Raw genomic sequence first — 16,966 nt, 5'->3', positions numbered from 1 at the left:
GAGGTTTTGTGGGTAAAATGTTTTGATTAATAAATTGTAAATTTCTCTACCTTTTTTTAAAAGGTAATTTCTCTAGAACCATATGTTTTTCTTTCTGTATTTTTGGAAGTAAACTTCCTTGTTCGTGGGAGATTCCCACTGAGTACAGGGGGATTACCCTAACGTGAATTTAACTGAATATTAGTAAATAAAACTGCGTCCATATTTAAATATTTGATGGCTGTATATCAGATTTCCGGGGCGTAATGAAAACGAGGGTTTGAAGAATATTGTCTTCAATGGCACATATTTGCACAAAATACATATTATTATTTTTTGTTTGTTTGTTTCAATGTTTCGTCCGCTGAACGATAAATTAATGCAATTTTATAGCAATTTAAACAACACCTCTATTCCTCGTTTTCATTCCAGTAAAAAATATAGCACTAACTTGAACAAGATCTATTACTAGCGTAGACATTTATATTTAACCTGTAACTAATAAACAGGAAAGCGTAACTTGAGAATAAACTCAAAATTCCCAACAAAAGTCTTGATTTTCTGAAGTGAAACTTGTTTTATGAAATGTGTTTCCAAATACATACATCTCCGTTTGCCGCTTTACGAGCAATAATTATACGTATTATTTTTTACGAGCGCTTTGGCATTTTTTATTTCGTTGGTAAACCTGTTAAATTTGAATTTGACGTCGTACTCAGCACGTTCCTCGCTTGAGTCGCTGTGTGTTCTGTGAGGGGCGTGTCTTTGCTCTGTGGGCGGAGATCAAGTATATAGTGGGGAATTCCCAGACATCTGTACACTGTTCTGCGTGTAAGAGAGTGATACTTTATATCTGTTCAGCACTTTAGAGTTCGGAGACACTCGGTAAACCTAAGACAAGGGTGTTTGCTAACATGTCTGGTGAGTACAAGTATTCTTTATATTTTCATATATCCGTAGGCTTATTAATAATTATTAATTTATACTATGCGACCAGTTGATATCTATGTTTTTAAAAAAAAAAAAAAAAAAAAATATATATATATATATATATATATATATATATATATACAGGTTGTTAAATCACAACAGCAGTTGTTTTGAGTTTTTTAGGTAGCTTACTAAAGATGTTTAAACTGCCTACTCATACTTTTCCTGTTTAGAATAATTCTTGACACCAGTTCGATTTATCATATTGTCTCGTGTTTGTAAATCTTTACAATGTAATTTGTCAGCCACCGCCCACATGTTCTGCATTTCAAAATCAAATTCAATCAATCTAAAATCATACGGGTTGCTAGTTACATATTTTAAAGGAAATGAAAAAGACTTGTAATTTTGAAAGTGTACATCACAGAAAACCCTTAAAACAAAGCCAATATGATTCTCATAACCTGAAAACAAATGTTCTATAAACTATACACACCGATTGCATGAGCTGCAGTTCATGATGTACAAAGTATCATCAGGAAATAAAATGAGGAACTTTAAAAGCTGCTTCAGCTCTCATATTCTCACCTCTCACTGTTCACTGTTGGATATGATATAAATGTTGTATATATATATATATATATATATATATATATATATATATATATATATATATATATTTGTTATTATTGTTTAGCTGATTTCATGCATTGATTTATGTTCTCTTCATGTTGTCTTGAACAGTGCATCACCTCTCAATGCACAGGGACCACCACCTAAGTAAGTACATGGCATACCTGTAAGTAACATGTTTAGAGTTAAGCTTAGGGGTTGATCATGAACTCTGACTAATCATCAAATATGTTCTAACGTCACCTGTTTGCAGTTGTAAAGCCGATGTAATATTCAGATTTATTTGCATTACTTCCTCTTTTGTTTGCTATGTGTAGTGTGTCTACCCAGAGGTAAAGATGTGACTTCCTGTAAGAGACAAATCTCTAGAGCAGGCAATAGTGAGTGGCATCTGCACACTACACTTTTGGATCTATTTCAGAAGAATACGATCATGCAGGGGCGGACTGGCCATCGGGAGAACCGGGACTTTTCCCGAAGGGCCGGCCGCGATAAGCTGAACTGGGCCGCGGCGTTATGCAGAACGAGCCACAAAACGGCGCCGCGATATGCAGAAAAGGACAGCGACCCCCAACAACTTTTGGGCCAGTTTCTCTTCCCAGTCTGCCCTTGGGGTCATGCGTAATAAACATGGACATAGTGGAAACATGGATATTTTCCGTCTTATTTTGTTGATTTTTCGCTATTTAAGACCAAAGTAATGGCATTGATAAGTGCAGCTGGGTGTGCAGATGTTTGAGAAAGTTGTGATTAATGTATATGCTTATTGGCATGATGGCACCTGTGTGAGCTTGTAAAAGGTCTGTGCTGACAGGTGCAGAGAGCGGGAAATCATTTACTGGCAGGCGGTGTTGTTTGTGGTGTGGTTATGTTTAGGTTCTGTAAGACACAAGTTGTTGTCTTTGCAGGTGTTTGGGGCCATTATGACTTCTCTTGTTTGTGTGAATCTTCACTGTTGGCATTTTCATCCATACATTTACACCTTTTAAATGTTTTTAAAATGCTTTTGCTCTGTCAAAATTGATCATACTGGTCATTTTGAACATTTGAATATGAAATCTTGTACCGAGCTTATATGGAATTAAAATCTTTGATTCTGACTGCCTTTTTCTTTTTTTTTTTTTTTTTTTTGCCTGGTGCAGTGGGAAAGCCCAGTGTTCAGATCTTTGAGCAGCCCAAACAGAGAGGCATGCGCTTCAGGTACAAATGTGAGGGACGCTCAGCGGGCAGCATACCAGGAGAAAGAAGCTCTGATAATAACAGAACCTACCCCAGCATTCAGGTACAGCGAAAGCTTTTGCTGACCTGCATTGAATGGCTCACAGCATGTTTCCAAGATACTTAAAGGGAAAGTTCACTCAAAAAGGAAAATTCTCTCCCTCATGTTGTTCCAAACTCATATGAAAAAGAGATGTTCGGTAGAATGTTAGGGACTGACAGCCTGAGTCACCATTCACTATCACTGTATTTTTTTCCATACAGTAAAAGTGAATGGTGACTGAAGCTGTCAGTTCCTAACATTCTACATAACTTCTCCCTTTGTGCTCCAAAATAAAGCCATATGGGTTTGGAACAACATGAAGGTGAGTAAATGATGACCACAGTTTCAGTTAGGGGTGACTTATCCCTTTAAGCATCTTTAGTGACATAAGATAAAAGAATTACTGAGAGCTTTTAAACTTCTCTCTTCCTTTCAGATTCTAAATTTCTCCGGGAAAGGAAAAGTACGTGTTTCCTTGGTGACCAAAAGCGAATCATACAAACCACATCCGCATGACCTGGTGGGTAAAGACTGCAAGGATGGTTATTATGAGGCAGAATTTGGACCTGAACGCAGGGTCATTGCGTAAGTTGATGCTTTAACTAATAAAATGTCAGAATAATTTCACTGTCACAAAGTCTTTCAGTGCATATAGAGGTCAGCAGGGAAAGGTTGCATTAAAACCATGGATTGAATATACACTATCTGCATATTTTGCTCTAAACTCATTTTGTCCTGTTACCATTTTCCTCCTAATGAAATGAAACATCTCTGTACCATACCCCACATCAAAGCCATTCCAATCTGCTTTCCGTATTACTACAACTCACGCACACACACACTACCACAGTTCTTTTCCGAAGGGCTGTCCATTCTTCTTTTTTTTTTTCAAAGAAGCATTTTGATTCAGAGTAGGGAGCCAAGCAGGGGATTCCCCCGGTATGCAAAATGAGAGCCTTAGAGCTCCAGTCTGCCCTCAATTTTAAACAGTATGGCTGTATGGTTAGTTCTAACCTCACTCTTCCTGTTAGCTGTAGTCACTGGGATGAGTGTTCAAGACAGAGAATACATGAGCTAAACAAATCTAGGCAAAAATCAGACAGCACAACAAATCTGTCTAAAAATCAGACATCACAATTTAACGGATTGTTTGTTGGTTTGTTTTCCCAGTTTCCAAAACCTGGGCATCCAGTGTGTGCGAAGGAGAGAAGTGAGAGATGCCATATTGCAGAGAGTTGCACGAGGCATCAACCCTTTCAATGGTGAGATCCACCAGCACACTTTCTCTTATCTTTTATCAGTATTACTGACCCAGTTCCTTTCGCTTTTACACTCGTTATCAGACATTGTGAGGCCAGCAACATCACGTTGTTAAAATCACGAAACGCTTACAAATTTCTCTCTTTCCTGCCTCCAATACTGTATGACACAAACTGTCATCTGACAGTGCAGTAAGAATAGGACATTGAGACTAGTGGTCGACTGATATATCGCAGAGGCCGATAAATCGATAAATTTTCCCCTTTGGCCGATTTGTTTCTTGAGGGTGCTGAGAATCGCGTGATTGCATGTGAAACAACTGAGACTCATAAAACAATTATTTTATTGTTATGTGCCATCGTAATAGACCGGTGTGCAACACATTCATTTAAACGGTCTTCGTATCAGAGCATTGGCAGACACATTTGAGCTCTCTCTCCTCAACAGTTCCCTGTAACTTTTAACTGTCTTGTCCAATGATAAAAAGGCAAATATCAATAAAAATAATATCATATACCATCTGCAAATATGCGCATATCTTGTTTAAACAGATGTAATAAACAAACCTCACAAAACTTCAGCAGATCCAGCATCCTGTGGAGCACTCATAAATCTTCCTCTGAAGAACGTATTCTAACAATCTCTCCTCAACAGTTCCTTGTAACTTTTCTAATGATAAAAAGGCGAATATCAATAAAAGATATATTATATACCATCTGCAAATATGCAGATATCTCATTTAAAAAGGTGTAATTCACGCACCTCACAAAAATCCAGTGTTTTCTTCCTGTCGAGCGCTCATCAGCCAGAATCAAAACTTCAGGATCAATAGTTCCTCTGATTCACAAATCATGGCGGTCAGTCAGTGACAAACCAAGCAGGCGATCCAGGCCATTTAAACTGTCAGGAGACTGCTGCTTGCGCTGGATCCGCACAAGCATGTGAGTGCAACTTCAAAGTAAAAGTGCTTCAAGTGTGCTATAAGTAAATACCTTATTCACTATGCACTGTATATACAATTGGTTTGATTCTGTATTTTTTGGGAAAATGTGATTGTTAACGTGGACATGCCATCCATGGTTGCTGGACTACTGTGTGTATTGTTATTTCCTTCTTCCTAATATATTAACAATTTCTTCATTTGCAAATAAATTACTAAAATTTGATGACTAAACAGAAATCAGAAGAAACTGCTGTCTATACAATATTATTTTTTAGATTCTTTTTTATAAAGTTAAAGTTTAGTGTGAAATTGAGGAAATATAGTGCTAAATAAGAGCTTATTCATTTTTTTTTTAGCAATTTTATGTTTATGTTATTTACTTCATTAAATAGTGATATATTTGCATTGTATCGGCCTGTCGGCCACCCTGCTATCTGGATATCGGCCATTAAAAACCCTTATCAGTATTTAGTGAAGCTGTTGCACAATTGGCTGCGGTATTTTGTGTCATATGATCAGGGGGAATTTATTCAAACAGGGAGGAAGAGCTTGCTGCTGTGAACATCAAGAGGAACTATAAACTATACATTTTTGTGTAACAGATAACTTTAGTAGCCATTGTCGGCTCAGAGTAAGCAAAACAGCTAAATATTTATTATAATTACTCTGAACAGGCAATGGCCACTAAAGTTATATGTTACGCTAAACTAATTTTCTTTATTCGTATTTGTGTATTTATGTCTTGTTTTCCAGTAAAAATGTCTAAAGATCCTCTACACAAGATAAATTTACATGAGCAAAATTGTGCATGGTAATAAGACTTGTTTGCTGAGAATATCTATTCATCTTTCATATTATAAGTGTATTTTTCTTACCCTATTGGCAAACTGTTTTCGTTAGATTTGCGCTTAAAACAAAAAAACATTTGCCAAGTGGGTAAGAAAAATGTAAGTACACTTAATTCAAGATATTTTCAAGATATATTCTTTATATTCAAGATATATAACAAAATTGTATTTGATTTGCATTCAAAATAAAAAAACTATTTGCCAATTAGTTAAGAAAATGTAAGTGAACTTAATTCAATAAATATTCAAGATATATTCTTTATATATTCTTTATAATCAAGTTTCTTAAGAACATTTGTTTGGTTTAAAGGATGTTTTGATACTTGACTGTAAGACAAAAATAATGATTAACAAAATGATTTTTGCAGTCTATTAGTAGACCTACACTGCTAGAAAGCCCAGCAGCACTAGATCTTTTCATTTGATTGATTGATTGGTTAATTGATTGATATTTCTCTATGTTCTTTACTTTACAGAAGATACACTTATGGTCTAACTTGTGTACTACTGTGGTATACTTTAGTCTAGAAATTCAGTTTCCGGTACTGATAATATTGTTGACTTCTGATGATAAATTGCTTGTGCTTTTGCTTATTTCTAAGTATCTCAGGATAAAAGCATGTGCTAAAGCATTAAATCTAAATGATCTGGTGGAATTGTTCAAGAGTCGGTATCCGATTATTACATATTTTAAAACTTTGTCTTAAGTCCAATATACACTAGCTGATATTTTGGTATGAGGCTTGAAAAAGATGTTAATAATAGCCTACAAATTTTCAGTATTGATTCAACAAGCAACATTAAATTAATGCCACATTATGTTGGCTCTTAGTATGGAATTAGTGTATAGTGGGATACTGTCTAGCCAAATTATAGTTCTATAATTTATATAGTAATTGTGAAAGTGTTGCAACAGGTCATCACACTATATGGCTGATGAATGTACGGAATGTCAGACTGAATTTGGCAATGTGGTGTTCTGTTTTTGCTTCCTCATGCTTATTCTGTTGCTTTCTGTGGTGAAGGGCTATTTGGGGGGACTGCTCTCACTTCTGCTGTTATAAACAAATGAAGAGCTCTCTTTTTTGGCTGCCTAACACTGACAGAAATTAGGTATAAATTAGTCATGATGGCAGTAGTAGTGTGATTGGTTTTGTTATTACTTTTGAAGTTTGATCATGTATTTGAAGGGATGACCTGCCAGCGATTACCTCATTTGCACTGAAGTTATCCCACAATGATTTCAATGATGACACATTATAAGTATATAGTAGGAGGGTCATTAATTTCAAATGTGGACTTGGTAATCTACTGATATATGCGAGGAGGTATTCATCTTGTGTGTGATTTTCACGAAACTTGTCAAGAAAACGTCCTTGTCCTATTTTACTCTAAATTATATTTTGCATATAGGAAATGAAGCCTATTTTTAGGGCCATTAAGAAATGTTTTAATTTTTTTTTTTCTTTTACATTGTGACATTTTTTTATGACAATTACACCCATTTTACCCCCGAATTCTTATTATCTGCAATGAAAAATAAGATTATCATTATAATATTCTCATTACCGCAATGTGAATTGTTTTTTAATATAAATTGTAAAGTATTTATACTTCATAGTAGTACTTCCTAAGTACTGCCTTTCATTTATACAGATTTTAATTGTACAGCAGTATCCTTTTTCTGTAATATAGTCATGTATTATGGTAATTGTTACACTAATGACAATGGGAATGGTAAAACGTCCATTACAGTAATAAATTGCGCTTAAGTGTCCTGAAAATAATTTTGTAGCTCAACTGGTACATGGGTTCGATTCCCTGGGACCACACAAACTGGAAAAATGTATAGCTTGCAATTTTGGTAAAAATGCCTGCCAAATACATAAATGTAATGTAAATTATGTGGGGAAAGTATGTAGCTGTACAAACACTTGTGGTCTCTGTGGGGTTGTAGATAGGTGAATATGCCATGATGGTGTTGCTCCGTGCTGCTGAGTGGGTGCTCTGCTCGATATGGTTTGAGATGTCACAGATGGTGGGTTCAGGTGGCGAGAGATGAGTGCCGGGGTTGGGAATGGTGGTATGCCCACAGAATGGAGAGATTTCTCCTGCCTGCTCTCATTTCTCTCTGTGTCTCTCTGTATCTCTCACCCTGTGCTTCATCTTCCACCAGCCCACACTAATCTAAATCGTAACCCACCTGCTACTTCTGTCCACTCGTTCCTCTTGCTCTCTGACTTTGATAAACTCAGAACCAGAGGCACACACATATACACAAATAGATGCGACCACACCACTTCTCGCAGTTGCCTTTCTCACCCTTCACTTCTTGCTCTCTTGCGCACCCACTCATCTCCTTCCACCTTATTTCTTTTTCTCTCTTTTCTATATAGCTGTCCATCATGCTCCTCACTCTTCTGCTTGTTTGTCCTCATCTCTACCTTTCTTTCCCTCTTTTGAGCTTGTGGTCTGGACAGAGGTGTATATCTGCACGTCAGGACCCAATACCCCCTCACTCCAGAGTTGTCAGCGATACTCTGTCACCCAAGCTCTCTCACTCTAACCCACTGTGATATTTCCACCTGCTGTGACCTCAGAGTGCTCAAAGCTCGTCACGGCTGTGGGCGGGATAGCCGCGGGGTGAGCAGAGACAGACTCCTGAGAGGGAGAGTGGGCGGAGTTGCACGCACTGTGAAATGTCTTCACGAGCACCCCTGTGGGTGGTTGTGTTCTTGTAGGCTGATGTGTGATGGGTATAACTGGGGATGTTGCTGAATAGAATTAGCAGTTGCGTTACATTGGCACTTTCTTTTCTGACTTCGAGTCACTGGAATGAACTGACCTGGTTTTCGTTCTCGTGCCTGGGTGCTCGTTGTTTCATTTTCTTCTCCCTCTTTCCATTTCCCCCTTTACCTCATTCGCATTCATTCACAGACTCTTTGGCTCTGTTTAAACTTGGTGTTAAATGGATAGTTCCACAAAAAAAAATTAAAATAAAATAAAATTCTCTCATTATTTAGGCCACGTCCACTAATCAGTTTTCAGTTTCCCAATGTCATTGTTTTCCAAAGTATCTAGTAATGGAGAGCGTTGTCGAATACCCTAATACATTAAAATGTATTAGGGTATTCTTGTATTCTTCCGTAGAACACAAAATGAGATGTTGTTAAAATGTTAGCCTCAGTCACCATTCACTTTCATTGTATGGAAAAAAGATTCAATGAAAGTGAATGGTGACTGAGGCTGACATGTATGCACTTTAAAAAAAAATTCTGAATGGATGAATATTTTATTTTTAAAAACTGCATATACCTGAGAAAGTTTAAACCCTTATTTAAGCTCAATGGTTGATTGACAGGTGAGTAGGCGGACCTTCATTGTTGTCAGGAGCACATCAGGATGCGGATTTTGAACGCAAAGGATGGCAGGGGGAGACAACGCTACCTGGTTGGCTAGGTTTAAGGTTAGGTTATAGTTTCTCTGACCAATCAGGTAGTGCTTTCATGATGAATATTACTAAATTCAATTGAACAAAATCCAATCAGGAATTGCTTTCTACACGAATATAGATGACTTATCCCCTGCCATCCAAGGTTTCAGAAAATTCACCAGCAGGACACAGTAGCATTTACACTAGAAATGAGATGCGGTCACATGTGTTTTTGACTACCTCTGAATGTGGTTTGAGTGATCCAATCAAAAAAAAAAATTGGACACCGTTTACACCTGTACTTAGTGCTGTCCACTTGTGATCAGATCACCCGAGACCAATACGAGATGTAAACATGTCACTTAAATGTGTCAGCTAGATTCAAATGAACAGACCTGGTTTTCGTTCTCGTGCCAGGGTGCTCGTTTCATTTTCTCCTCCTTGTTCCCCTTTCCTCCTTTACCATATTCACAAGACTCTCTGCTTATCCCCTGTTCTGTCCTCATTGTTTTTTGACACCTAGTATTAATTTGTTGATATTTCATGCAATGTTCAACGTGTATGTTTTGTATTCACAGTTCCTCGGGAACAGCTGCTGCAGACTGAGGAGTATGATCTGAACGTAGTGCGTCTATGCTTCCAAGTTTACCTGCAAGATGAGACTGGGCTGTACAACATCACACTGCCTCCCATCGTCTCAAATCCCATCTATGACAACAGTGAGTTGCCACAAAGCCATAAGAACAGCATAACATTAAAGGGATAGTTCACCCAAAAATTTTAATTCTGTCATTTACTCACACTCATGTTGTTCCAAATCCATATGACTTTCGTTCCCACATGGAACACAAAAGTAGATATGCCGCAGTCACCTTCAGTAGCATACAATACAAAAAAGATGCAATGAAAGTGAATGGTGACTGAGGATAACATTCTGCATAACATCTCCTTTTGTGTTTTACGGAAGAAAGTCATACGGGTATAGAACTATGAGGGTGAGTTCATTTTTGGTGAAATATCCCAAATACTCAAAAAAAAAACCAGAAGGCAACAGATTGGCAGCAGTTTTACCTGATCAGCTGTGTGGTATTTGACTGTTATGCACAGCACTACTGCCACACTCCATCAGAGCTTGAAGACATAATTTTTGGCAATAGCTTCATTGGCTGCTCTGTGCATTGCTTTGGTGACAGGGCTGTCAGTAGGCCACACCACACACTTCAGGAAGTGAGCATGGTCCGTTTCAACACTTCCTCACGTGATGGTGGTGTAAAGAGCAAGCAGAACAGCAACCATTTCAGAGTGTTGTTGTGAGGTTGTGCAATGCTAAATCTTAAGTAGATTATAAAAAAGTTTCAGGCCAACGCTGGGGTGAAACTCTTTCAAGTGAACATAAGAGGCTGATACCTCAAGTCATTCTCATACAAATGAAGTAAAATAGTCTTTAAAAAACAATTAGCTTAAAAACATGTTGGCAGATGCCCCAAAGAAGGTTATAGAAGCATGTTTGACCTGAAATATTTTTTATGTAGTTCAGATTGTTTGCTTCCCGTTAATATGGTCAGCCGTGTTTCGCCATCATAAAATCAGTCTCACACTAACACCAGAAAATAGGAAGTAATAAACAACTCCACCCTCACTCGCTAAATCATGTCCAGTTTGGCTGCTTTTTTAAAAAATGCTTTAACTTTTGAGAGTGTGCCACTGCCCACAGAAACTCTGATAAAGTTAAAGAATGTGAAACGATATTTCCTAATGCTGATGGTAGTGCAAATTTGTGTTGTTTTCTTGAGCTCTAAGACATTCTAATCTTTGAATGGCTTGCGCTGTTTTCAGGGGCCCCAAACACAGCCGAACTGCGAATTTGCCGGGTGAACAAGAACAGTGGCAGTGTGAAGGGAGGTGATGAGATCTTCCTGCTCTGTGACAAAGTGCAGAAAGGTAAAGAACTGTTCCAAATCTTTAGAACACTTAAAAGTGCTTAAAGCAATTTCAGCTGTTAAGCTAACTTCTGCTAAACTTAGCCAATGAATTAGACCTCTCCCATCCTTTCAACAACCCTCCCTCTCTCCAAAATCTTGCCCCACAAAGACATGTCAGCAAACCCGATGTCAGCCAACCAAAATATTGAAAATGACTGACTGGCAGAGAGTGTTTTTGATTGGCTAAGTTTTCTGATTGATTGAAAATGCTCCTCTGAAAAGCCACAGAGCTTACGGTTGTTACATAGACAGGTGTAATACCCTTAGGACACATATTTCAGTGATATCTGTTAGCTAGTAGCAACATTTTATGTGTGGAATTACAAAGAAATTGCTCACAGACCCTTTAAAGGTATAGTTAACCCAAAAATTAAAATTATCTCATCATTTACTCATCCTCATCCCATCCCAGATGTTTATGACTTTATTTCTTCTGCAGAACACAAACAAAGATTTTTAGAAGAATATCTCAGCTCTGTAGGTCCAGTCAATGCAAGTGAATTTTGGCCAGAACTTTGAAACTCCAAAAAGCATTAAAAAGGCAGCATATAATCCATACAACTCCAGTGGATAAATCCATGTCTTCTGAAGTGATATGATAAGTGTGGGTGAGAAACACATCAAGTCTTTTTTTACTATAAATCTCCACGTTTAACCAGCCCTGACCAGTTGGTGGCGATATGCACAAAGAATGTGAATCACCAAAAAACAAAAGAAGTATGTGAAAGTGAAAGTAGAGATTTATAGTAAAAAAAGGACTTAAATATTAATCTGTTTCTCACCCACAACTATCATATTTTTATGTGCTTTTTGGAGCTTCTGGAGTTTTGGCCACCATTCACTTGCATTGTGTGGACTTACAGAGCTGAATATTCTTCAAAAAAAATCTTTCTTTGTGTTTTGCAGAAGAAAGAAAGTCATACACATCTAGAATGGCATGAGGGTAAGTAGATGATGATAGAATGTTTATTTTTGGGTGAACTGTTCCATTAATAAAGTGATGAAGGGCACACTTAGGCTGAAGTGGAGATTCAAAACTTATTTTGGGATTCATTCATTTTTTCATTCAATTAATTCCATATGTAGGTTATGCATTAGCTTTCATTTCATTAATCACCAATTTTGTTTTTAATCATCTATCCTTTTTTCCATAAACAGTTTCTTTATGCCATTCTGTCATTTAACCCATTTCTTCATTCATTTCTCACACCATCACATCAACATTGATGTACACTAGAAGATATTGAAGTGAGGTTCTTCACTCAGAACTGGGAGTCCAAAGGCTCCTTCTCTCAAGCTGATGTGCACAGGCAAGTGGCCATAGTGTTTAAGACGCCCACCTACTGTGACACTACCATCACAGCTCCTGTCACAGTGCACATGCAGCTGCGCCGTCCGACTGACCAGGAGGTCAGTGAGCCCATGGAGTTCAGATACCTACCCGATGATAAAGGTAAAGGATCGAAATACCCTCTCATTAGCTACAGAATGCATCTGTCTCACGATCAGTTAAAGGATAGTTCACTAAAAACAAAACAAAAATGAAATTCTGTAGTCATTTACTCACCAGCGTGTTTTCCAAACATGTATGACTTTCTTTCTACTGTTGAACACAAAAGGAGATGTTTATCAGTTTTATTGGGTATTTTTTCTTTACAATGAAAATGAAAGGAGACTGAGGCTGTAAGTTCCTAACATTCTGCATAAAATCTCCTTTTGTGTTCCACGAAGAAGAAAAAAGGTCATAGGGTGTTGGAACAACATGAAGGTGAATAAATTAATTTTCAAATCAGAATTTTCATTTTTGGATGAACTAACCCTTTAAGGTATTATAAATTCTATAAATTGAATTTTTAAATTAGGGCTGTCGATTTAACACTTTAATTTAGTGCGACTAATAAAATTTACATAATTAGATGAAAAATAACGTGTTAAAAGAATGTTATTAATCATGCTATTGCATGATATTTCATGCATGATATCATGCATGATATTTGTACCTATCTGTGTCAGTAGTGGGCAGTCAGCAATTGCAGCTGTACAGGCAATGCACCTCGTCAAACCAACAAGCAGGCAGATCAACCTTCCACAGATGACAGGCTTATGTGCTTTAAGACAGCTGGACCAAGCACAGCAGAATACAGGGATCACAAGACATTTTTTAAACTACATTTAACTTCACAAAGATTTCTAAAACCTAAGCGCTTTTGACTAGAAACGCTGAAAACGAGTGAGACCAAAGTGAGATGTTACAAAAGGGTCAATCTGATGCATGAGTACATAGACCAAAAATTAAAATAGAGCAGAGGGAAATAGGCCAATAATAGTGTCATGTTCAGTGATATAGAAATAAACAAACAATATTATGACTTACAGTTAATGCTTAACTTGTCTGCTGCCACAGCTTATGTATATGATGTAATTTATTTTAATTATCTTTATTAAAGAGCACCTATTATGGTTTTTCATGTAGTGTGTTATATAGCTGTTGAATGTAAAAAACAGCCTGCAAAGTTTTAAAAATCAAAGTGCACGACAAATGGAGTTATTGACTCCCAAAAGAAAGAACCGATTCTGAACACCTGAAACCAGTCTTTAGTAATTCCAGACTTAATTCCTGTACTAACCTATGTAATTTGGTAACAAAAAACCCGCCTCTCGTCTTCATTGGCTGCTCGCGAACACTACACTAAGCGGTAGACCAATCACAACCGACTGGGACATCTGACCAATCAGTGCAGAGTAGGCTCTCTGAAAGGAGGAGTTTAGAATGAGTCCTTTAGAATGGATCATTGAACGAGTCGTTTTTGACACTAGGGAAAAAAGGTAATGCAGCAATTTAAATTATGACCAAATTAAAGTGTTTTTTGACATTGGATGCATGTAAATCTATTGTATGAGACCTTTAAAACAAAATTCGGCATGTTTAAAAACCATAATAGGTGCTCTTTAAAATATTTGTTATATTTATAATTTTTTAAAATTATTATATACTAAATTATCTTTATTTGGGGGCCTTTCTCAGTAATTATTGTTAAATATGATTAATTGCACATCATTTAATTAATTTGATTAAAAATGTTATCTTTTGTCAGTCCAAATTTAAATGCAAAGAAAATCTGCCAATGTATCAATCTGCTGTACTGTATGCAACTCATTATATATTGTAGTTTGATCAAAGCCCATTTCTTGTTGTTGCATACTGTAAAACAATTTTTTTTTTTTTTTTAGATCCCTATGGCTGTCAAGAGAAGAAGAGAAAAATTGAAAGCCTGATGAAATCCTTCCCTAGTTTTTCCCAAGGAGCCATGAGCACTGTAAACAGACCAAAAGCAGTGCCTAACAATATGATGGGTCAGAGAATTAAAACTGGTAAGAGGCATGGCACTTTTCATTGACACTTTTTCTGGCATGGAGATTTAAATAACAATACACCAATATTTTCTTAATACATACATATTTTATTATTATAAAACATAACTTGTTCAACATTTTACAGAGCCAACAAATTATTATCGTTTGCCAAGTCATGGTGTGTTGCGAACAAATCCGTCAAACTATTACAACAAAGCCCCTCAGTCCCGCCCTATGATGCCACCTCTCTCAGAAACCCCAGTTTCTGTGGCTCTCAACCAACCATGGCCTAACCCAATTGTTAATGTCACTGGAACCAGTAATGGGGTGGGCCTACAGCAAGTGAACCCAAGTCCCAGCATGCCCACCACAGCGGAAGGCAGTGGAAACAGCCTCCCCGTACTGACTTCTACAGATCTGGATATGGAGTTTCTTCAGTCCAATGGCACAACAGCCAGCCAGCCTCGACAGGAACAACAGAGCCAGCAGATCCATCAGTCCCAACAGCCACCTCAACGGCAGGAGCCTCTGCAAGGAGTAGATGGAGCCCATACCTGGTACTATGGCCTCCAACAGTCCCAAAGCACACAAAATGGAGCAGCAGGCACAGGCATGTCATTGGGAGTAGGCTACCAGTATGCAAGTAGCTTAGATGATGAGATCCTACAAAATTTAATGGGCGGCCATCAGACAGGCCTCCACTTGAAACAGGAGACTCAAGGGCCTAGTAACATGGCTATGCTGAGCTCCACCTGCACAGCATCCTCTGACTGTACACAATCTTTCACTGCCCTGCTGAACTGCCCAAACACCAATGGAAGTACTCAGGAGACCATAAGACAAATGGAGGCCAGTGGCCCAAATCAGAGGGGCCCGCAAATACCATATTCCTCCACCAACATGGGGCAAGAGAGCCACTTTGATTCTTTGTCCTGGCCGTACTACCCTGAATAGTACAATCCATAACTATTCAAGATTAATTCCAAGGATACAAATGTTCACAACTAAGAGCATGTTTTTTTTTTCTTTAAATGTAGGCTCTGATTTGTGTTAACTGAATGTACTTACTGAATATCAGGTGGGCTTGATGTCATAGAATGAGGCCAGTTCTGTAAAATTCTGCCACCATTTTGGTAATGCAGTGAAATTTTATGAAACATATGTACATAATGGTCTGATGGTCATGTTTTAGGAGTTTGGGAAATTTGTCCACAAACTGTGGCAAGGGAATTGTGTTCCTTAAAGTGGGAACTTACAGGGAATTGTCCCTGGGTAATGGCTATGCCATTTTAAGCATGCTTCTTATCCAAAGTTCTCAGAAAACAGTTTTTAAACTAAATCATACTGTCTTTCATTGGTAGCTCAAAAGTGATATAATGGCTTTAGAAACATATGCCAATGTTTTGTTTTCACTTTATTCAACATACAGTTTTCCTAATTATCAAGTTTGACTTTACATTGCATTTTCTGTGGGTGAATTTTTGTATTTTTATAGAATTAAAATGTAAACTACTGAATGTGGATTTTGTGATCTTTTGCAATACAGGTATACAGTGAATATACTGGTGAAGTCATATGTACACTGTGTGCACAATTATTAGGTAAATCGTATTCCTCAGGATTTATTTTATTGTTAAACAAACACAATGCTCTGTCGATTCAAAATGTTATTGAACCTCAAACCTGAATGTTTAACAAAGGTGAGTTTTGTCTTTCTCAGGGGGATATAAAAGTGTGCACAATTATTAGGCAACTAAATTACAAAAAGAATTTCTCCAAACTCAACTGTTTATTCTAAATCTTTAGAAGTACAACAAATAAGTAACACAAAAAGACAATTAAATAACATTTTTGGCCTTTCAAAAATATTCAGTGACCAATATAGCCACCCTTTTCAATAACTGCCATGAGCCTTCCATCCATGGAGTCGGTCAGTTTCTTGATCTGTTCACGATCAACTTTCGCTGAAGCAGCGACCACAGCCTCCCAAATGCTGTTCAAAGTGGTGTATTGTCTTCCCTCATTGTAAATCTTACATTTGAGAAGGGCCCACAAGTTCTCAGTAGGATTTAAGTCAGGTGAGGAAGGGGTCAAGTCAATATTTGGGCATCTTTGAGACCCTTGCTGTCTAGCCAAGCAGTGGAGTACTTGGATGCATTGATAGAGCATTGTCCTGCATAAAGATCATGGCCATCTTGAATGCTGAGGACTTCTTTCTGTACAACTGCTTGAAGAAAGTACTTTCCAGAAACTGGCAGTAGGTTTGGGAGTCAAGTTTCAGTCCATCTTCAACTTGAAAAGGTCCAACTACCTCATCCTTAATGATAGCAACCCATACCAGTA

The 16,966-nt window shown here is 37.6% G+C and overlaps 1 protein-coding gene across 3 annotated transcripts; it reads left to right on the top strand.

The window, feature by feature from the left end:
* Positions 1–785: 785 nt before the first annotated feature.
* LOC127413759 (proto-oncogene c-Rel-like) lies at positions 786–16,140 on the top strand. Of its 3 annotated transcripts, none has more exons than XM_051651185.1 (10): positions 786–900; positions 1,654–1,689; positions 2,685–2,824; positions 3,240–3,388; positions 3,974–4,065; positions 9,866–10,006; positions 11,124–11,228; positions 12,510–12,722; positions 14,501–14,641; positions 14,769–16,140. In XM_051651185.1, the coding sequence occupies exons 1-10, from the start codon at positions 894–896 to the stop codon at positions 15,575–15,577; spliced, it is 1,833 nt and encodes a 610-aa protein (XP_051507145.1). In that variant the 5' UTR covers positions 786–893; the 3' UTR covers positions 15,578–16,140. The 3 variants fall into 3 exon arrangements, with proteins under 3 accessions (XP_051507145.1, XP_051507144.1, XP_051507146.1); XM_051651184.1 differs by having other exon boundaries at positions 12,507–12,722; XM_051651186.1 differs by lacking the exons at positions 786–900; positions 1,654–1,689 and adding an exon at positions 1,724–1,922 and having other exon boundaries at positions 12,507–12,722.
* Positions 16,141–16,966: the final 826 nt, after the last annotated feature.

This window comes from Myxocyprinus asiaticus, chromosome 23 (assembly GCF_019703515.2).
Source record: "Myxocyprinus asiaticus isolate MX2 ecotype Aquarium Trade chromosome 23, UBuf_Myxa_2, whole genome shotgun sequence".
NCBI lineage: Eukaryota > Metazoa > Chordata > Actinopteri > Cypriniformes > Catostomidae > Myxocyprinus > Myxocyprinus asiaticus.
Note: the sequence above shows the minus strand (reverse complement) of the source record. Positions and strands in the feature narration are given on the sequence as shown.

Coding starts and splice junctions, on each gene's coding strand:
- LOC127413759 (XM_051651184.1), top strand. Junction 11,229..12,506: donor CTGTGACAAAGTGCAGAAAG/GTAAAGAACTGT, acceptor GATGTACACTAG/AAGATATTGAAGTGAGGTTC. Junction 12,723..14,500: donor ATACCTACCCGATGATAAAG/GTAAAGGATCGA, acceptor TTTTTTTTTTAG/ATCCCTATGGCTGTCAAGAG.